Source organism: Prunus avium, chromosome 8 (assembly GCF_965620075.1).
Source record: "Prunus avium chromosome 8, drPruAviu1.hap1.1, whole genome shotgun sequence".
Classification (NCBI taxonomy): domain Eukaryota; kingdom Viridiplantae; phylum Streptophyta; class Magnoliopsida; order Rosales; family Rosaceae; genus Prunus; species Prunus avium.
The window spans coordinates 31930254-31950043 of NC_142291.1; the positions used below are offsets into that span (position 1 = coordinate 31930254).

At 37.6% G+C, this 19790-nt stretch overlaps 4 protein-coding genes across 6 annotated transcripts; 3 read left to right on the forward strand and 1 right to left on the reverse strand.

The window, feature by feature from the left end:
* The first annotated feature begins 363 nt into the window (after positions 1–363).
* LOC110764590 (zinc finger CCCH domain-containing protein 40-like) lies at positions 364–3169 on the forward strand. 2 transcript variants are annotated; one of them, XM_088246083.1, is made up of 4 exons: positions 364–680; positions 871–1234; positions 1345–1568; positions 2069–3169. In XM_088246083.1, exons 1-4 carry the CDS (start codon positions 379–381, stop codon positions 2934–2936), a joined length of 1758 nt encoding a protein of 585 aa, XP_088102209.1. In that variant the 5' UTR covers positions 364–378; the 3' UTR covers positions 2937–3169. The 2 variants fall into 2 exon arrangements, with proteins under 2 accessions (XP_088102209.1, XP_021823282.1); XM_021967590.2 differs by having other exon boundaries at positions 539–1234.
* Positions 3170–5111: 1942 nt separating this feature from the next.
* CLPR1 (CLP protease proteolytic subunit 1) lies at positions 5112–9349 on the forward strand. Its single transcript, XM_021967587.2, has 9 exons — positions 5112–5520; positions 6982–7097; positions 7238–7441; positions 7554–7658; positions 7793–7855; positions 8136–8247; positions 8382–8443; positions 8524–8706; positions 8795–9349. The coding sequence occupies exons 1-9, from the start codon at positions 5274–5276 to the stop codon at positions 8879–8881; spliced, it is 1179 nt and encodes a 392-aa protein (XP_021823279.1). The 5' UTR covers positions 5112–5273; the 3' UTR covers positions 8882–9349.
* Positions 9350–9408: 59 nt separating this feature from the next.
* LOC110764589 (mitotic checkpoint protein BUB3.2) lies at positions 9409–12587 on the reverse strand. The gene is made up of 9 exons (XM_021967588.2): positions 12237–12587; positions 12026–12156; positions 11858–11940; positions 11263–11529; positions 10917–10992; positions 10532–10612; positions 10027–10105; positions 9835–9935; positions 9409–9753 (listed from the first exon to the last, which is right to left on the reverse strand). The coding sequence occupies exons 1-9, from the start codon at positions 12354–12356 to the stop codon at positions 9666–9668; spliced, it is 1026 nt and encodes a 341-aa protein (XP_021823280.1). The 5' UTR covers positions 12357–12587; the 3' UTR covers positions 9409–9665.
* Positions 12588–13878: 1291 nt separating this feature from the next.
* LOC110764591 (RING/U-box superfamily protein) lies at positions 13879–19156 on the forward strand. 2 transcript variants are annotated; one of them, XM_021967592.2, is made up of 9 exons: positions 13879–14143; positions 14502–14582; positions 15164–15284; positions 15409–15503; positions 15647–15718; positions 16626–16904; positions 17078–17186; positions 18059–18245; positions 18688–19156. In XM_021967592.2, exons 1-9 carry the CDS (start codon positions 14120–14122, stop codon positions 18773–18775), a joined length of 1056 nt encoding a protein of 351 aa, XP_021823284.1. In that variant the 5' UTR covers positions 13879–14119; the 3' UTR covers positions 18776–19156. The 2 variants fall into 2 exon arrangements, with proteins under 2 accessions (XP_021823284.1, XP_021823285.1); XM_021967593.2 differs by having other exon boundaries at positions 13880–14143; positions 16626–16898.
* The last annotated feature ends 634 nt before the right edge of the window (positions 19157–19790 follow it).

A 19790-nucleotide genomic window follows, 5' to 3' on the forward strand; every position in this document is an offset into this window, starting at 1 on the left:
TATATATATAGATATATTATATCCATATATTTATTATAATAATATTATGTTTATTATTTTGGAATACCATCAATTTGGTTTGGTTAAACCGGTAGTTCTCAACATCAAGCATCGAAACCAAACCATAGACATTGGTTTGGTTCGATTTCAAATCGGTGATAAAAAATAATAATAATAAAAACCAAATCAAATCAAACAAAAAGTTTAGTTTGGGCGGTCTGACCAGATTTTCAGTTCATATGCCCGCCTCTAGTAAAACTAAAGAGACGAGGAAGAGGAATTGGAGTTGGAGTGTTTTTGTTATTTTTATTTTAAAAAAATAATTTTATTATATTAAAATAAATTAACAGTGGTACTTTATGTTAAGTGAAGGGACACATGTCAAAAGATAGGGAAGGAAGGAGGGCACGGGGGATTTGTAAGGACTCCGAAGTCCCTCTCTTTCTCTCCGTCCCCTTTTCTCCCAGCTCTCCCACCCAATCCCCCCTTCCCCTCCGAGGAGTCCAGCCACCAGTACCTCCTCCCTCTCTGTTCTCTCTCTCTCCTCTCTCTCTCGTCGCTCTCTCTTCCCTCTCTCTCTCTCGTCGCTCTTTCTACTCTCGCTCTCTCGTCTGTCTCTCTCTTTCTCTCTCGTCGGTTGCTGGTTCTGGGTCGACGCCGTCGTTTGCAGCTCCGTCAAGGTCTCCTTGGTCCACTATCCGAACCAAAATTGATCAATCTTTTTTCATGTTTTGGGTTTCTAGGGTTTCCATTGAAAGCTCACAGATTTTTCCTTTCTTTTGTTAATTTCAATTTAGGAATCTAGGGTTTCTGATTTTAATTTCAATTTTTTAGATTTTAAAAATAGTTTGGAGTTAATATGGCGCACAGGTTGCTCAGGAATGTGGAGGCGGATGGTTGGGAACGTTCAGACTTTCCCATCATCTGCGAGTCATGCTTGGGCGACAATCCCTACGTCCGGATGACACGAGCTGATTACGATAAGGAGTGCAAGATTTGCACTCGGCCATTCACCGTTTTCAGGTGGAGACCTGGTCGTGATGCGCGATTTAAGAAGTCAGAGATTTGTCAGACGTGCAGTAAGTTGAAAAATGTTTGTCAAGTTTGCCTCTTGGATCTGGAATACGGCTTGCCAGTTCAGGTTCGAGATACTGCTCTAGCCATCGGTTCCAACGATGCCATTCCAAAGAGTGATGTAAATAGGGAGTTTTTCGCTGAGGAGCATGACCGAAAGGTAACTTTTCTGTCTTTGCCTTGAACAACGGGGCTTAGTTAGGGTACTAATTTATGTTAATCTTTTGGAATCCTTTAGTGTCCAATTTTGATTTTGATTGGTGAGTGCAGGCTAGAGCTGGTATAGACTACGAATCTTCATACGGAAAGGCACGACCCAGTGACACTATTCTGAAGCTTCAAAGAACAACACCCTATTACAAAAGGAACAGAGCACATGTCTGCAGTTTCTACATTCGGGGTGAGTGCACAAGAGGTGCTGAGTGTCCTTACAGGCACGAGATGCCCATAACTGGGGAGTTGTCACAGCAAAACATCAAAGATCGTTACTATGGGTATGTTCAATGCTTCATATTTCATGTTCTCAGTTTGACAATGAAGCATGAATTTCAAGTTGCATGTTTTTTTCTTGTAGTTAAAGTTGGCTACTTAAAACTTGTGAATTTGTTTGTTGATTAGCATTGTTTCTTATGTTTAATATTTTCCACTCGATTATTTCCTCAGATTAAGTCTACCTTTTTCAGTTGGGAATGAAATTCTTGTCTGAATTGGTAGATATAATTTCCTTACAATTAGATAAAGTCGTTAATGTGTTTAAGATCTTTTTTCATGTTCCTCTTTCAATAATTCATAGTTCAAGATATTTATTCTGAAGATTGTAACTTCTTTTTCGGTTTGCGAGGTGATAGGAGTGTACTACTGCAGCCTCTAGTTAGTATTTTCAGCCAACACAATAGCTTTCACAAACCTATATCCCCAATCTTTCTGTCGCATGTTTATAATGTACGGATTTCCGAAGTTTGTAATGCTCACATCTCATCTTAATTATCTGCAGAGTCAATGATCCAGTGGCGATGAAGCTGCTTAACAAGGCTGGAGAGATGCCCTCCCTGGAACCTCCTGAGGATGAAAGCATAAGAACTCTATACGTGGGTGGGCTTGATGAGAGAATTTCTGAGCAGGATTTGAGGGATCAATTTTATGCTCATGGTGAAATAGAATCTGTTAGGATGGTACTCCAACGAGCATGTGCTTTTGTAACCTACACAACAAGAGAAGGTGCAGAAAAGGCTGCAGAAGAACTCTCTAATAAACTGGTAATAAAGGGTTTGAGATTGAAGTTAATGTGGGGTAGGCCCCAAGCACCAAAACAGGACTCAGAGGGCACAGCTGAAGCTAGGCAGCAGGCAGTGGCTCATAGTGGGTTGTTGCCTCGAGCAGTCATATCTCAACAGCAGAACCAATTACAAGACCAACCTGCACCAGTGCACTATTACAACATGCCACCTCCACCCTCACAGGAGAGATCATTTTATCCATCAATGGATCCTCAAAGAATGGGGGCTATAGTTCCATCCCAGGAAGGGGCTCCTAGTGGACCTACAGGGTCAAGCGAGAACAATTCCAGTGCAGAAAGGCAGCAACGTAGTCAGCATTATGCTTTTCAAAACATGCCTCAACCACATGGCCAATATCGTCAGCAGTTTTATCCTCCTCCCTACGGGTATATGCCTCCTCCACCAGTACCGTACCAGCAATACCCTCCACAATATCATGCTGGAGTGCCGCCGCCACCATCCTTGCCAATGAACCAACAGTACCAGCATTCAGCAACATCAGGATCCGCACCATCAAGTTCTGGACCTTCGGGGTCCACGCCATCTGGTTCTGGGTCTGCACAGACGGGGTCATCCCAGCAGTGACACTATCCATCTGTTGTTGTCTTTATACTTTTGTTGTATGAAGTTGGTTATTTGAGTCAAATTACTTGCTTTGCATTCTGGATTCAGCATGGTAATCAGTATCTTCCCTGTGTTACGCTTTGTAAGCAAAAATTCTGCACCTTTTGTAGATCTCTCCTTTTCTTTTTAATTTTTCCCGGTTAAGGATCGTTCTTCTAATATATATAACAGCTGCTGCCTTCACTTTCTTCCCATACTTTGCATTTATCGTTCTCTTTTCGTGCCTTTTCAAAAATGTACTTGTGATTTTGTAAAAGTAATATCTTGGCTTATTACTTAAATGATTTTGTTCTTTATATGTTATGCCTTGAAATTATATTTTTGAAATATGTTTTTCTTGAACCATCTATAATGAAAATGATTGGTTGTCTCATAATCTCTAGCCTCAAAGATGGTTGTCTCGGCATCATTTTCAAACAGGCCAACAAATCATCACCTTAGCAAATAAATCTAAGTGACATTTCCTTGACCAGTTTAAGAGGTGTGTTGACTTTCCTAAACGTAATAGTTTGATCCATTATTTTATGCTTCTTTTTGCGCTAATGGGCTTCAATGGACCAGCTCCCCAACCTGGCTCACCAGTCTCGTCCTGAAATTTTGGGCTCCCATAAATCAATTTTTTTTTGTTCAGTACAAGCATAGAGTCATTCTCTTCGCACTGAAGCTTCAAAAATATACCAGAAAGATTTGTTTGTCCCATTTATGCAAAATAATCCTTGATTTTTCAATTCTGTTGTACAATTTCGTCTTTTGCTCTGTAATTCCTCATTAACTCAATGAGAAATGCCATTGTTCTATAGGAAGATATATGGCGAGAGAGAAGACGAAGATGAGATGTCCGCGCGTGGACTTAAACAGACGTCTCTTGGCCTAGCAAGACCAATATGATCAGATTCGTATCCAACTAAATTAATAAGGAAATATTATTTTTTCAAAATCTATTTTGTGGTCTTCTTGGCAGTTTTCCCATTGTTCTTGTGTTAATCCTTTTATTACATTTAATATGTATTTGTTTTATGCTAAATTTATTGAAAATTAGTTCATAGGGCTATGAACTAGCATGGTTTTATTTGATTTAATGTATACTTTTACTTCTTAAAAAAATATAAAAATTGTAAGTTAAAAAATAAAATAAAATTTTAAGCTAAAATAGAGATAGAGATTGTTGTGAGCTTGTGAGTATGTTGTTTATTTTATATTCATGCAAATGATATTAAAGGAGGGGGATTCGAACATATGACTTTAAGTGTATGGGTATGTATTATATATTTATGATTCCTTGGATTTTATTGAAAAGCTTTTAAATTTGGGCTATTGAATTTGCTCTTCTACTCGCAAGCTTTTAAATTCAAGTTTGTTGACACGTATTCTTGTCTTCCAAAAACAATTCATGACTCTTCTAATTCTATGTAAGTAAACATGACATCAAGGCGAGAAAATCTTCTTTCACGTTCCGTAGACACATTTCAGAAAATGTTACAACTCAATCACTTTTTAGTTTCAAATGGGATTTAGGATCCCATAATATATTTTTTGTTTGTTTTAAATACATAAGATATTGTGGGAGGGGTAAGTTGAAGACATAATTTGAACAATTTTTTAATTTTTTAATTTTTATACAAACAATACTGGAGGAGATGAGAATGGCATTTAAGACTTTGGGTGCAAAGATAAATATTCTTAACCACTTGAGCTACAAGCCCGGTGTGAATCCAACAATGTTGTTATGAGGAGAAAATAATGTTGTTATTAATATTTTATTCAACTTGTGTTTTAAAAAGATTATTTTATTCAATTTAAGAAAATAACGTGGGCTCTACATGTGCCACATCATCACTTAACAGATTCTCTAACAACCAATTTAATGGCAGAGTTCTATTGCAAAAAAATTATAAACTAAGGGTACGCGGTTGTTTAAATTGAGAATGCGGAGACAAACGTGTCTTAAGGGTACAACTTCAGCATACCAAACTGAAATTAACCCGAGAAAGTTTATACCTCCAAAGGTCAAGGGCCTATCAACCTCCCTCTCTCGGGCTGGAACCTCCTATATTTAAGCCTACAAAAAGAAGATAAAAAGGGGGCCGATCCGACCCGGACATGTTAGCCCATAGATGCTGGACTCGGTGGAGCATCACCCATCTCACACGTATGCACCAAAAACCACAACCTTCTTCTCTCTATCTCAGCTTGGCCTTCCTGCAGTTTTGCTTCCCAACCCAATCAAAATTCACAGTGAAAAACTACAGTTTCTCAGCTCTGAGAATACAATAGCCGGAGAAATCTCTCTGTCTCTCCATGGCCACTTCTCTACTTTCTCATCTCTCAGCTCCGCCCTCACACGCCATAGACAATTACCAAGGTCGTCAAGCAGGTGCCTTTAATTATGGGATCCCAAATACCTTCCTTCATGGCACCAAGGTCTTCTCCGCTACACCTTCTTCTCCAAGAAGGCTCGCAGCCCGAAGACGCTTCAAGTCTGCCTATGCCAAGGCTTCGGAACACATTCCCAAGCAGTTCAGGCAAGAAAATCTCAAAGATGGACGTGAGTCTTCACTACCCTGCTGCTCTCTTTGTTTATTTATTGATTTTCATAGATGCCCATCTCTTCTAGTTTGATTTTAAGGGGTATTTGTGATTCATTTCTTTCATCCAATCGCATATGCCATGTGGGTTTTCTTTCCTGTTTCTAATTTTTGGGTTTTGGGTTGGGAGGTTTCAATTGGGTTGCTCCGTAGAGAGTTAGGAAATATAGACAAGGTTGAAATTTTGAATATTCAATTATTACCCGCATGATATTTGAGGGGACAAAGTTTTTTATTAGTTTGAGGGTAGATAGTAAAGCCTTTTGGAAGTGCAGGCAAACGTTTACAGTTGTTTGCAAACCAAAAGAACATTTGGTTCTACCTCAATTTTCTCATCTATAGCCCTGCTATCATTTTGTTTTTGAGGATTTTATTAATGGTGGTTTCACAGTCTAAAATTTGTGCTCAGTTCTTGTGAGTTTTCAAGGGAAATTGTAAGGGGTTGGTTACTGAAATGGAAGAGCTGTTGTGACGGAAAATGGCCACAAAATAAATATAAGCTTGTGCACAAGGCAATATCATGTTACCTTATATTATTATCAGGGATCATAAGGAACTGTTGGGTGAACTAAACTGGTCATGCTCTGTTAATGTGTTGAAAGTAGAATGCACACAGACCATATGTTGGTAGGAGAAGCCAAGGAAAGTGCAGCATCGTTGAGGATTGTGGATTGGTGCGGGTCTATGCTTAGTGGTTGAGTGTGCCCCAAAAGCACTTAAAAGTCCAGTGCTTAAGTATTTCAAGATGCTGTTTTTTTGGTTCTTAGTATTCTTTATGAGCTACGTAGATAAAGGTTATTATAACCATTGATTTTAAGAACCCATGGGTAGAACTTGTCCATGCAAAACTGGTTAGCAAGAAAAGGTTCTCAATAACTTTCCTAAGTCGGGATGTTTTATATTTTCAAGTTGGAACATGGGAGTTGTAAATTTCACCATGCTTTCAAAGACCGATTTCTTCATCAACCTTCTCTATCAACACTGATCCGGTGTTTGACCTCTTCACTTTTGGGTAGCTTCCTCACTTACCATTATTCAAGGACTTAGCACCTTAGGCCACACTTTTCATGCTTTGATACCAAAGGTTACCCTTGAAAAATTGATTTGCATGCAAAAGAAGCCCAATAGCTTATATGTTACACTGGCATGTTCTTTTTTCTTCGACGCGGGACATTTGTACCTTAATGATTGATATCAATGTTTCTAGCGATGCCATAACCATTGATCTTAGCATCGGAAGTTATTCTTCTGATATATGTTGTAATTTGATTATGCTCATCTGCAGTGCCCCTTGCCCTCCCAACAATCATTTTGCATTTTGTTTGAAACTTGAGTCTTCTGTATGGCCCACATATATGTTGTAATTTTGCATGTTGTAATTGGATTTCCTACTTACTTTTCTCTATTGTTCTCATTTGTAGTGATGGATAATTACAAGAATGTCCCCCATTATCTGTATGGCCTTTCTCCTTCCCAAATGGACATGTTCATGACAGAAGATAATCCTGCCCGACGTCAGTCAGAAAAAGTTACAGAGGTGCACTCTCTATACACTCCAAAATTTCTAAGTGGCTCAATGATGATAGAAGTGCTAAGTTGATTTCTATTAAACCTAAATAAAAATGTACAAAATTCAGCTAACTTTACATTTTCTTGGTTTCAAAAACTCTTTCACAGCAAAGCATCTCGTCTGCGAACAACTACTTGAATCATGGAGGGATGTGGAGTATGTCAGGCATGGATGACAAGGGACCTTCAAAATATAGTATGAGTGTGAGCATGTATCGGGGAGGTGCAAGAGGATATGGAAGACCCAGAACTGCTCCTCCTGATCTGCCTTCCTTACTTTTAGATGCTAGGATATGCTATTTGGGCATGCCAGTAAGAGATTATATTTCTGGCAGCAAGATAAAACAATGTTATTTCTCTCTTCATGATCTATTCATTCATTTTGTTCTGACTCAGCATTTTACTTTTTATCTGATTTCTGTAGATTGTACCGGCAGTAACTGAGCTTCTTGTTGCTCAGTTTATGTGGTTGGATTATGATAACCCTTCTAAGCCCATATATTTGTACATAAATTCATCTGGGACACAGGTTAGTGTGGGAAGTCCTGATTGTAATTCAGTTTACTTGATAATGATGAGTGAAATATAACTTCTAGGTTTCCTCCATCATGTTCACTATTCGAAGTCTTACCTATCTGTATTAATTTGGTTGGTGCTATTTAGAATGAGAAGATGGAGAGTGTTGGATCTGAAACTGAGGCATATGCCATAGCTGACATGATGAATGTAAGTGTTTTTATCAACTCTATGAGGTATTCTCTTTATATCTATTTATAAATGCAGATCAGTGAAGTAAATTGGTAATTTTTCATTGTGTGTCATCTATGTCCATTATATAGGATAATGCATATTGAATAATGTACAGAAATCAGTCCGACACCAAATTAGAGTCTGTTATCTCATTAAGGAATAATATCCATTACATAGACCTCACGTTTTCCATTTCCACCATTTTAAGCCAGCCACCTGACCTGCTCTTGATTTATCTGTGTATGTCTGCATGTAGTATGTCAAATCAGATGTGTATACTGTGAATTGTGGCATGGCATATGGTCAAGCAGCACTGCTTCTGTCACTTGGAACAAGAGGTTATCGTGCCGTACAGCCAAATTCCTCCAGTATGTTTCCATCTTGAAATTTAAGCTTACTTTTGAAACATTATCATGCAATCTGGGAATCTGTAAAGAGGGTGCTATTGTCTGCACCCATTTGTTGTGCACTTTTTGATAACTGTTATTATTTTGAATTCCAGCAAAATTATATCTGCCAAAGGTCAGCCGGTCAAGTGGCTCAGTCATCGACATGTGGATTAAGGTATCTCTCTCTCTCTCTCTCTCTCTCTCTCTCTCTCTCTCTCTCTCTCTCTCTCTCATTTTCTATACAACTGCTATCAGGCCAAGGAACTGGATGCAAACACAGAGTATTACATTGAGTTACTCGCAAAAGGAACAGGGAAGACCAAGGAAGAAATTGCCAAAGATATCCAGCGTCCCAAATATTTTCAAGGACAAGAAGCCATAGAATATGGACTGGTAGACAAGATAATTGATTCTCGTGATGCTGCATTTGAGAAAAGGGTACTTTTTTCCATATCAATTTTTTTATTTTATTAATCATTCTGTTACAACCAGCATTGCAAGTAGTAAAAGAGAATTTCCTTATCAGAATTACGATGAGATGCTTACCCAATCAAGAGCTATGAGGAGAGCGGGGGCAGGCGGTCCGCAAGCAGCTCCATCTGGATTTAGGTGATAGCAAGGAAATAGCATTGCAAAGACATATACCAAGGAAGGTTTGAGCTGTCTCTCTCATCTCTTCCGTATCTAGTGCATTGGAGGAACAGGATGCATTTGGGGTTTTGGCTGAAGACAATGATGACAACATTCCATTTTGTGGCACATCTGATCCTGTATATGTGGGTAGCTTTGGAATAGTGTTAAGTAGCTTATGGATTATAGTCCACACACACAAACAAATTTTAAGAACCGAAAGTGTTTAGAATGTTCTATCTTTTCTCTGTGGAGTAACTCGCACATTGTATGTCTGTTGTGTAACTGTGCAAGTTATGTTTCTAGTTGAAGAGTATGAAATATTCATCAGAACGTTTTCTAAGTCTTTGTATACGGGCTCAGTATGAACCTTATTTATTTTTGGTAAAAAAGCAATGATGTAATCTGACACTATTTTCTGATTAAAATTTGGGGAAAGTTTTGATGACTAGTATTTATAATGGTAGAATGATTTTCAAAAGAAGACAACGTGAGATTTACAAAAGGAGATGCAAGAAAAGAACTGCTTGGACTGAGGCATTTTTCATGTAGATGAAATCATAACAATTGCGTTACAGGGCATCATCGTTTCTGACAGCAGAAGAAATTTGAGTTCCGATGGCCAAAGTCTCATACACAGGCCACAACGGAACCGGACAGGATCGAATTAAACAAATATATATAGCCAGAGTAACTTAAAACAAAAGCCAAAGTCCTACGATTTCACTTTTTTTCTCCCTCTCTTTTGATTCTTCAACAAATTTCAGTTATGCTGGTGGATTAGGGTACACTTTTGGCTTTGGCTTGACCTCTATCTCATTTACACTTCTAACAAAGATGGAATCTGGTTCGTGGCTGCAAGTTGAACAGATAACACATTAGATGGATAGATGGATAGATGGATAGATCAATGGAGAAGGAGAGAGAGGTGCTTACGGTTTATCTCCCTCTTCAAATGTATAACTTGAAGCCACAGCCAATAGGCGGCCATCTCGGCTAAAAGAAAGTGCCGCAATGCTTGTTGGGTACTTTGAGTACTGTAAAAGAAGAGCATATTAAAAATTTATTATAATTGTAATTTCACCATAGGTGAATAATACATCAGTGTCACATAAAGCAAGTAATTACCTGATACAGCCTCTTCTTGTTGTTCCCATCCCATACATTCACATAGCCATCACAACCTCCAGTAGCAAAAGTGCCATAGCTGCAATTGAATTTCAAAAGGAAATAATAAAAATATGCACATGGAGTAAAAGGCAACTTATATCAACACTATTCTAAAACTCAGATTGCTAACATAATATTCATTTCGAGTTCAAGAACAATGTCTCCAACTCTATCCAGTTCAAATAGTGTAATGTTCAGTTATAACTTATATGTAGTATGATTGCAACTCTCATACAAGCGAAAACATGTTTCAGTTTCTAGATGACTGCTTTTTTCAATTTGTCCCCATGTGGTGAAAATGGGCTGTCCACATGTCAGTCAATAATGTAAAGGAATCTCACTCAAAAGTTCTTTTGATAATTTTATTAAAGTATCAATCAGCTAAGTGATAATTTTATGAATTCCACAAATTAATGCATAAAAAGTTTAGTACACAATATTTTAAAAGAAAAAAGTAACTTACATGGGGTGGAATGCAATTGCATTTACTGGATAGACAATGTCCCTTCCAGCCTCTGATTTTCTGTGACACTTGAATGCATATCTGCACCAAGGTTAATACCATTAACAAATTAAGGATGAATGACAGAAATCAGTGCACAATATTACCATAAGAGGAATTTTACAGTTGTTCCACCAAGAAAAATCTACAAGCGAAGTAAAGCTTAGAACCACCAATAATTAAGTTGTGGCGGTGAACTAACAGAAGCACATTCTAAGATGTCGTGGTGGGTGGCATCTAAGATGTCGTAGGCCATTCTAAATAAACCCCTAAAGATAGGAGGTCGTGAAACTGAAACTATCAGTCAATGTAAAGCACAATTTCTCAGTAATTGCTGAATGCTTACTTTTTGGTCTGACTAGCCTCTGAGAGATCAAAAAACTCCATCGCAACCCGTCCTTCAACAGAACTAAGAGCATAACCTGCAAAAAGTAATCATAGGATCAAACATGAAAGAAGCAACAGAATGGATGCATTCCATTCACAAAAACAACTTAAAATTTTGTAACTTATTTTTTAAGGCAATACTGAAATGAAAAAGTTTCTTTGTTGTGAGCAAGGGAAAAGCAGTGGGAGTGGTTAGCCACAAAGCCACACAATTCTGCCCTTCGCAATACCTTTGACAAAGTACCAAGTGCAAGAAAGAAAAAGTTTGTGAGATGTGTCCTAAAACTAAAAGCTACTAAAATTACCTGTTCCATTAGGATAACAGCGCACACATCGAGTTTGATACTTCAACGAAGATTCCCTCCGTTGCTCAGGCTGGGACATATTTCTCAAATCATAGACATTGACGTGTCTTCCTGCTGTTGCAACCACCAACCGATTTCCAACAAGAGAAAGAGAATAAACACGTTCGGGTTGTGGGTACGTCCCAACAAGAGTACGCTCCTGTCCGCTTGCACCTCTGGGGTCCCAACACTTGAGTGTTTTATCCCAACTACCAGTGATCAACTGCCCTGATATCATTTTATCGCACAAGAAAGTAAAAGTGGGATCCTTCCAGTAAACGGAAACAAATTGGCAGCAGTTGAACTTAAATAAATGAAATTACTGAAAGGACCAACTATAGCATCCACATTACGATAAAGTAAGGAAAATGATTTAAGGTTATAAATATTTCCATTTAAAGAACAACTAATACAACAAAGCATACTATAAACTCTGAGCAGCCCAGATACAAAATTAATTAGCAAATTTAGGACAAAAAGTTTTGCAAGAAAAAACTTTGAGGTTTTGATTGGAACTAATTTCAAATGTTAAAAAATGATAACTTGGAGAACATACCTGCTGCATAAGAGTACTCAACGCACCGCACTGGTGCATCGTGCCTTCCTAGGATGTCTTCCTTACTAGAGCTGAAAACGAGCCTGGAACATTGACACAGAGCATAGACAAAACATGAGAATTCAGAATTGGGTTTTTAGAGCATTAGGGTTTTGGGGTTTTAATTACCGTCTAACAGTGTTGTCGGCGCCGGCGCTGAAGCCGGAAGAGTCGTCGTGGAAGCAGCAATCGAGTACGGGACCGCCGTGCTTGAACTCTCCTCGCAGCACATTAGCGCTGGCGTCGTACAGTCGGACGGTCTGCGCAATTAGAGAGAGGGGTTATAGAGAGATAGAGAGAAGGGGGATACGTGGCGACATATATGAGAGTGAGGGCATACCTTGTCCCATGAAGAGACGAGCAAATGATCGCTGTGGTTGGAGAAGCGGAGGTTAGAGATGCCGTCGGAGGGGGGGCTGGAGAGCTCGCGGCCGGGCGCCGGCGGAGGGACAGCTGTCATGGCGGAATTGGACGGAGAGTGTGCGAGAGAGAGAGAGAGTGTGTGTGTGTGTTTTAGGGTTTTTGAATTTTGAAGAGTTGAGAGTGTCGTTGGAGATGGAGAGTGTGATGAGAGAGAAAAGAAAGAGGGAAGGCGGTTTGAAAAATGGAAGAAAACAAGAGAGAGACGAAGGTGATTTTGTGATCCAGAGGTTCTTTCAAATTCAAAATGAGGGGACGATTTGCTTGTGTCAACAAGCTTGGGCTCATTTTTGCAAGCCCAACATAACAGAGTTGCTACATGCACCGAAAAGTTTAATCCCTATACTGGACTGAGTCGTTCTACGGTGAGGGTAACATATATAGATCATAGATGTGGATTTTCATATTAGTCACGTAATTCATTTGAATAATAACTTCACTTAAGTTGATCTTTAAGATTGAGTACAAACATATATGAGCTTAGTCAAGCCAGTTAGAGAGGATGTGCTTCCAACTCTGCCCTTGAGTTCGAATCTCCCTTTCAGTACTTTAGATTATATTAAAGTAGAATATCTTTTGTATAAAAAATAAAATAAAATAATTGAGCACAATACATGTGAAAAAATTAATTTTTGTATTTTTGTGCACTTTACAAAACAAAAAGAAAATAGACTAGATCATGACTAACGGTCTCAATGAATGATTCTTTGGTAAGGGGGTCCACGTGGCCTATAAGAATTTCTTGCTATATATTGCCAATCTCAAGGGTCACATTAGCACCGCGCCAGATGACGCTAACATACGCTGTCACTTCTCTTCCTGACGTTGAAGATGTCCCAACCCAAATACGAACAATTAATTTTTTTTATTTCAAAGTTTTCTTAATTAAACTATTAAAAACTTTTAGAATTTGACCTTTTAAAATAAATGGTAAATTTTAGTTCTTTAATCTTTCTGTTTAGTTTTCATCTATTATTTTGTGAGAATTTTTCACCTCTTTTTTTGTGAGAGTTTTTCACCTCTTATTTGTGAGAGCTTTATTTGTATTATTGTGGCTTAATTTTTTATTTTCAAGTTTTATCTATTTTTGGTTATTCTGAGTCTGCTCTTTAGTTGGGATGCCTATGCCAAAGTTTCTTCGATCCTGAGTGATCGTTAGTGGAGGAACCCTAAATTGTCTTAATTTTGATGTTTGTAATGGTCTTTTGTGGCTAGTGGCTTTTTTTGTTAAATTATGAATGCAATCCAAGAGTACTTTAAAAAAAAAAAAAAAAACCTCTATTGAAGAAGCAAATGCTCCAAACCACTACACTAGTGGGTCATTTGCAACATCTCTTACCACTTGAGTTCTAAATGGCTTCCTTTCTTTTGTGTTTTTGAAGTACTTAAAATTTTCAATTAAGGTGGGGGTAAGATCACCCACCACACATTGGAAACATTAGTAAGCAATTTGTCTATAAAAAAAAGATAGTATACAACAGAAAATTTGCCAAATACGGAAATACTTTACCCGTAAAGTCCATTTATCAAATATTTTGGGCGATTAATTGATTATCAAATTTACGAAAAAAGAGAAGAAAAAGAAAAAAAAAGAAAAAAAAAAAGGAAAACTGAAAACGGATGGATCTCCTATGAGAGAGTTAAGCCAGTCAGCTCTGCTCGGCCTGAGATGACAAGTTTTTTTTGCAAATCTGATATGAAGGCACTTCGTTAGAGTTGGCAACGGAAACAGAGGAGCCCAAATAATCAGTCAAAAAACCTCTCTGAATCGTAAACCCTACCGACTGCGATTCGTTCACTGCAATGGTGGTCTGCAAATGCCGCAAGGTACCTCTCTCTCTTTCTTTCTCTTTCCACTCGTCAACACTGGTGGTGTGGAATTTTAGTTTATCATTTCCTGATTCAATTTATAGCCGTGATTTCGGTAGCTCAAGGTTCAGATCGGATCGGAAATGTAATTTTTTTTTTCGGTTACAATTTTGATACCGAGGCGATCGTTAAGATTGTGAATTTAGTTTCGGCATCTGCATTTGACTCTTAGATTGGAAATGTTCAGATTGATTGTTTAAGCTCATCATTTTGATTCAATTCTTGAAATTCTAGTTCGTAGACCTTCTTAAAGATTTCATTTCTTGGGATGGTTAATTTCCAAGGCTGATGGAGATTGGTGCTTTTGGTGTTTCAGGCTACCAAGCTGTATTGTTTCGTGCACAAGGTTCCAGTTTGTGGTGAATGCATCTGTTCTCCCGAGCACCAAATATGCGTGGTAAGTATTTTTTTGGTATTGGGGTTTGTGGTCAATTTTGTATTGTAATGTTTAGGCTGCATAGTTTGGTTGTTTTGTTGATTTGATTATAATTACAGTGAAAGTATTCTTCTCTATATTCATGGGGCTGAATTGGACTTATCAATAATTATGGCGCTGGATGGATTGAACTCAAGTTGAGTGATGCATGAACATTTGCATTTTACATTTGTGCATATACATACAAGTTGTGTAGGGAGAGAGAGGAGAGACAGATGAACAGAAATTCATGAGAAAAGCAAATGATAACGTGCAATATATTAATATCTAATAGATGTATGGGTTCAAAATTTAGAAACTTTTACTTGCATGAGAATACAAAATTGTTTGACCCTTTTGTGCCCACTTAAGTACTTAATATCTTTTCAGTTTTAGGTTGGGGTGGGAGGCCTAGGTATGATGTAGCGGACCCTTGGCCTTGGCTCAAGTTCTAGGGATGGGGGGTTGTTGCCAGTTTTCTTAGTTTCTAACAACGAATATGATAAAGAATTGGAATTTTAAGGCTCTTTTAGGGCCTGATCTGTCTTTATCATTTCTTGTAGGTTCGTACTTACTCAGAGTGGGTAATAGATGGAGAGTACGATTGGCCTCCAAAATGCTGCCTCTGTCAGGTTGCACTTGATGAGGGGACTGGCTCTCAAACGACTCGGCTAGGTTGCTTGCGTAAGTGGTTTGCAGATATAGTTACTGCCACTTGCATATTTTGTCAACATGAAGGGATAGAGAAAATGTTGAACTCCTCATACTACACATCGTAATACACATTTGTCTTTTGTTGTTCATATAGATGTTATACATACAAGTTGCCTGGTTTCACATATCAAGAGTTTCCCTTCGCATACTGCACCAGCTGGATATGTTTGTCCTACATGTAACACATCGGTAAGATTTTCTTTCTACTTGTGGTATTGTATTGATCTACTAAAGTTAGAGTACATTTTTTCAGTAGGTGTATCGAGTATTTATGTTCTGCTATGTTACTTTTAAGGCGTGTTTTGTTTTCACATGGGTCTCTATTGGTGCAGATATGGCCTCCCAAGAATGTGAAAGATTCAGCATCCCGCCTCCATTCAAAGTTGAAGGAAGCTATCATGCAGGCAAGGCTCAGTCATGACTCTTAAATTATCACAAAGAAGTAATTTAATGTCAATTTGATTAAAATTGCTTAATATTGCTTCACGCAGTTGGTGGTTGTTGCATTATAGTGTAACATTTGGTAGGCATACACTTAATATTAATGAAAGCTATTAGTCTTCTTTGAAATCCAGCTAAAATACTCACATAGTCATTGTGAACTTGATCTAGTTGAAGAGATGATGTGAAGGGAAAAAGATCAAGGAGGTTGCATTGGATTGCACTGTAATTTTGGTTGATACTAGACGTTATGGTTAAGTTAGCTTTTAAAGCTCTTCCGAATACTAGAAGTTATATTATTTGCTTGAAAATTTTGGGAGGACTCTGATAATCTCTTTTCCCTAACATGGACACACTAGAGTTGCTTGATTGCAGATGTATTATCCTACACAACAAATTTGGATGTTTATTGTTAGATATGTTAGAAGGGTGTAATTTGATAAGGTGGCAGTGGTTCTTTCTATAACGAGTAGCACTAGCATAGAGTTTAGAATAAAGAGATAAACCCTTGAAAATGATATTAATACAATTAATTGTAAGGGTATTGAAATATCAATACTTTTCTATGATGATGAATTAAATGCTCCTTATTCCATACGAGTGTCTACCATAGGTAAGCATGTATACATGGTTAAAAAATGACTTCATTTTTTATTCTTATTAATGTGTATTTTTCTGGGCCATTGCCTACAGAAAGCTGCTTCCTTTCACTTCATTAAGGGTTTTATAGTTTGGTTTTTGTCCTTTTTTTTTTTTTTTTTTTTTTTTTTTTCCTAAGTTTGAGGCATTCTTTACATGAGTGTTGTAGTTGTTGCCTTTGCTTTTCTCCTTTATAGTAGTTAGATGTGAACAGATTTTCTTGTTATGCAGACTGGCTTGGAAAAGAACTTGTTTGGAAATCATCCAGTTTCATTGTTATCAACAGAATCCCGTAGTCCTCCGCCTGCATTTTCCTCAGATCCACTTATTAATGCATCTTCGAATGGAGGCAGGGAAATTAATGCAAGCTCATCAGCAGCAAAAGATGAAACTAACATAATTGATTTCTCAATAGAAGCAGGATCTTCTATACTTCCAGTGACGGACATAGTGGAGATAGAAGGTCCTAGTGCAGCAGGGAATTTTGTGAAAAGCACAAGTCCTGTAGGTGTAAGAGGATTTTGCTGTTATTTACTGAATTAATTAGTTAGTGAACTTATTCCTTACCTTCCTTGTGTCATTTCACATGAGCTTGTGCTCGTGTGTGCGTGCCTTGATAAGTTTTCTTGTGGTGTTTTTCTATTGTCTCATGATTTCATTTTGTTTGTTGCTATGAAAACTAGCCTGGTGCTACAACACGAAAGGGTGCATTCCAAGTTGAGCGACAAAACTCTGAAATCTCATATTATGCAGATGATGAAGATGGGAATCGCAAAAAGTACTCACGAAGGGGTGAGTGGAGAGTTCTGCGTGTGTGTGTGTGTGTGTGTGAACTTTCAAGTTATGATTTCCTTATTATGAGTAAAGCCATACATATTTTGAATTGATCAGAACTATTTCGGTTATGAGTATAATAGGCAAAAGTACACTTTTGAATTGAGCCAAATGTTTGATTAGATCCTTTCTTTGAAAAAATTAGGTAATCAGGTACTTTTATCAACCATAGTTAGAATTTTATTATTACATATGTTGACTTGGCACATTTACTTATGTGGCACATTAGCTGCTTATTTGATGTCAAATGGAAGCCATATAGCATATGCAATGCAATTTTCTTTCCACATACACATGTATAGTAAAATTTATATCATATTAGTAGATGTATAGTAAAATACAAGTATTAACATGCTTCTGTGACCTCAACCGAATACAGGATTAGTCTGCTATACTGAATTAAATTACATTCCAAAGTTTACATTCTTTAACTAAATAATAGTTGTCGCAGATTGAAGAACCACTTTTTTATAATTGAAAAAAATTAAAGATGTAATTGTAACAATTGAAAACTAAAGAACAAATTGAAATTTGAGTCAAATTTCAGGGGCGAAAATTGTAGTTTATCATTTGCTAATATTATTTAGTCTCCTCTCGCTTGGTGTTTGCTAGGTGAAATTGACACTGGGAATTGTTGTTTCCGTTTTTTATTTCTTTGGCTAAAGAGTTGTTTCCAATTAGATAGAGAAGCCATAAGCGAGAGCCTTCCTTTTGACCCAATTTTACTGCTCGTTTATCTGGTTATAGTCAATGCATTCTCTGGTTTCATTTCTTGCAACTGTTATTAAGCTTTCATTCGAAAATAAAACTCTTGGGGTTTTTAATTGTAGGTCCATTCCGACATAAGTTTCTAAGATCATTGCTTCCGTTCTGGTCAACTGCATTGCCAACTCTACCAGTGACTGCACCCCAGCGGAAAGATGGATCAATTGCAAATGATGTCCCCGAGGGTCGTGCCCGTCATCAAAGATCATCAAGAATGGATCCAAGAAAAATCCTTCTTGTGATAGCAATCATGTAATATCTGTGTATCCCACTTCTCCTTAATTGCAAGTTTACTTTTAATTCTCCCTTGGCAAGGAAGGTCGGGAGACCTGATTAATGTTTTGCACCTAGCTTAACTTGTGGGATTCTGAGATCTGCTTTAGGGTGGGTAAGGAAGGCGGGCCATTTGTTCAAAGTGCCATGCTTACCTGTGATATTGGGGTTTAAGTTGCTCTTGGACAATTGAGACCCCTGCTTTTCTGGATCTTCCTTTTTTGCACCTGCTGATATAATTAAACAGATTAGATGAGAGTATGTTGGCTATCTAATCCCTATTTAGAGACTGAACCAAAGCACAATCCTTGTCTTCATTATGCTTACTCAATTCTTAACGCAAGGAGAAGGCAATGTTTGCAATACGGCATAGAAAACAAGCTGCACTCTACTAATGCATTTGTTTCACAATCTTGTGCAGGGCATGCATGGCGACTATGGGTATTTTGTATTACAGATTAGTGCAACGGGGTTTGGGTGACGAGATACCCGAAGACGAGCAGCAGTAATTACTAACTGTCATATATGGTGTGTGGTGGAAATCAGGCGATGGTGTACACGTCTCTCTGATCCTGCTGCTCAATGTTTTTTTTTTTTGGCTTGTCTGGACCTGCTTCATGTTCTTAGTGAAACATACAAACAGATTGCGGAAATTTACATTTCAGCGTTGATCACAGTGAAATGTTATAATAGATTCTTTTGTTCATTATCTCTCCTCCACCGTTGGTTTTCTGCATCTTTATGAAGTTGAATTGGAGAAGCAGGAGTAAGTGCAAAGAGGTTTTGTTTGAACTGTGTATTTTGTAATCATCTGTTGATTCTATTTGATCAATATACCTGCAAGAAGGAGAGCTGCCCAGATTGTAGCTATTTCTTGTTTTTTTTTTTTTTTTTTTTTTTGTCAAATAGCTATTTCTTGTTCTAATTTCTATATTTTGTGGGATTGAGGGGATTTGATAGAATTGCAAAACGAATTCTTACATACTCAACATGCACAAACGTTTTGTTGAGATTATTACATCACATATTCTGTCTCATCTATAAAATTTCAAATTTATTTCCAATATTGACACATAAAAACCCTGAGCAGCAATGCGATGGACAAGACAACCCAAATACTAAGCCATGCATGTTCCATATAAAATTGATCCATTTTTTATTTTATAAATTGACAAACAATAGCATATTTGCAAAACTATTTTTAGAATCAGATAATTCACGACAACAAAGTTACATCACCACTAGACTTCCAAATGCTAGTTGATTGAATTTAAGCCTAACTCCACATCAATTGTTATACATTCATATATAACATCACTCAAGCGCTAATTGGTTAGTAAGTTATTACACTAACCAATCATTTGGGCATACTCCGCGTTATAATTTCATAATCCGAACTGTTCATTTTTTAGAGTGAATTTTTGTAGGAAAGATCTTTCAATGAGGACCTAAAAAATGAACAATTCAGATCATGTGATACATTGCGTAGTGAGTCAAAACTGCTGGAAGTTTGAATAGAAGTTT

Excerpts from the sequence above, each read along its gene's own strand:
- LOC110764590 (XM_088246083.1), top strand. The coding sequence starts at position 379 with ATGTCAAAAGATAGGGAAGGAAGGAGGGCACGGGGGATTTGTAAGGAC. Across the intron at positions 681-870 it reads TCGTTTGCAGCTCCGTCAAG|GTTGCTCAGGAATGTGGAGG; the intron begins GTCTCCTTGGTC and ends TATGGCGCACAG. Across the intron at positions 1,569-2,068 it reads ATCAAAGATCGTTACTATGG|AGTCAATGATCCAGTGGCGA; the intron begins GTATGTTCAATG and ends AATTATCTGCAG.
- CLPR1 (XM_021967587.2), top strand. The coding sequence starts at position 5,274 with ATGGCCACTTCTCTACTTTCTCATCTCTCAGCTCCGCCCTCACACGCC. Across the intron at positions 8,444-8,523 it reads TCATCGACATGTGGATTAAG|GCCAAGGAACTGGATGCAAA; the intron begins GTATCTCTCTCT and ends AACTGCTATCAG. Across the intron at positions 8,707-8,794 it reads ATGCTGCATTTGAGAAAAGG|AATTACGATGAGATGCTTAC; the intron begins GTACTTTTTTCC and ends TTTCCTTATCAG.
- LOC110764589 (XM_021967588.2), bottom strand. The coding sequence starts at position 12,356 with ATGACAGCTGTCCCTCCGCCGGCGCCCGGCCGCGAGCTCTCCAGCCCC. Across the intron at positions 12,157-12,236 it reads TCGTCTCTTCATGGGACAAG|ACCGTCCGACTGTACGACGC; the intron begins GTATGCCCTCAC and ends CTAATTGCGCAG. Across the intron at positions 10,993-11,262 it reads CTGTTATCCTAATGGAACAG|GTTATGCTCTTAGTTCTGTT; the intron begins GTAATTTTAGTA and ends TACTTTTTGCAG.
- LOC110764591 (XM_021967592.2), top strand. The coding sequence starts at position 14,120 with ATGGTGGTCTGCAAATGCCGCAAG. Across the intron at positions 15,504-15,646 it reads GTCCTACATGTAACACATCG|ATATGGCCTCCCAAGAATGT; the intron begins GTAAGATTTTCT and ends CTATTGGTGCAG. Across the intron at positions 15,719-16,625 it reads TGAAGGAAGCTATCATGCAG|ACTGGCTTGGAAAAGAACTT; the intron begins GCAAGGCTCAGT and ends CTTGTTATGCAG.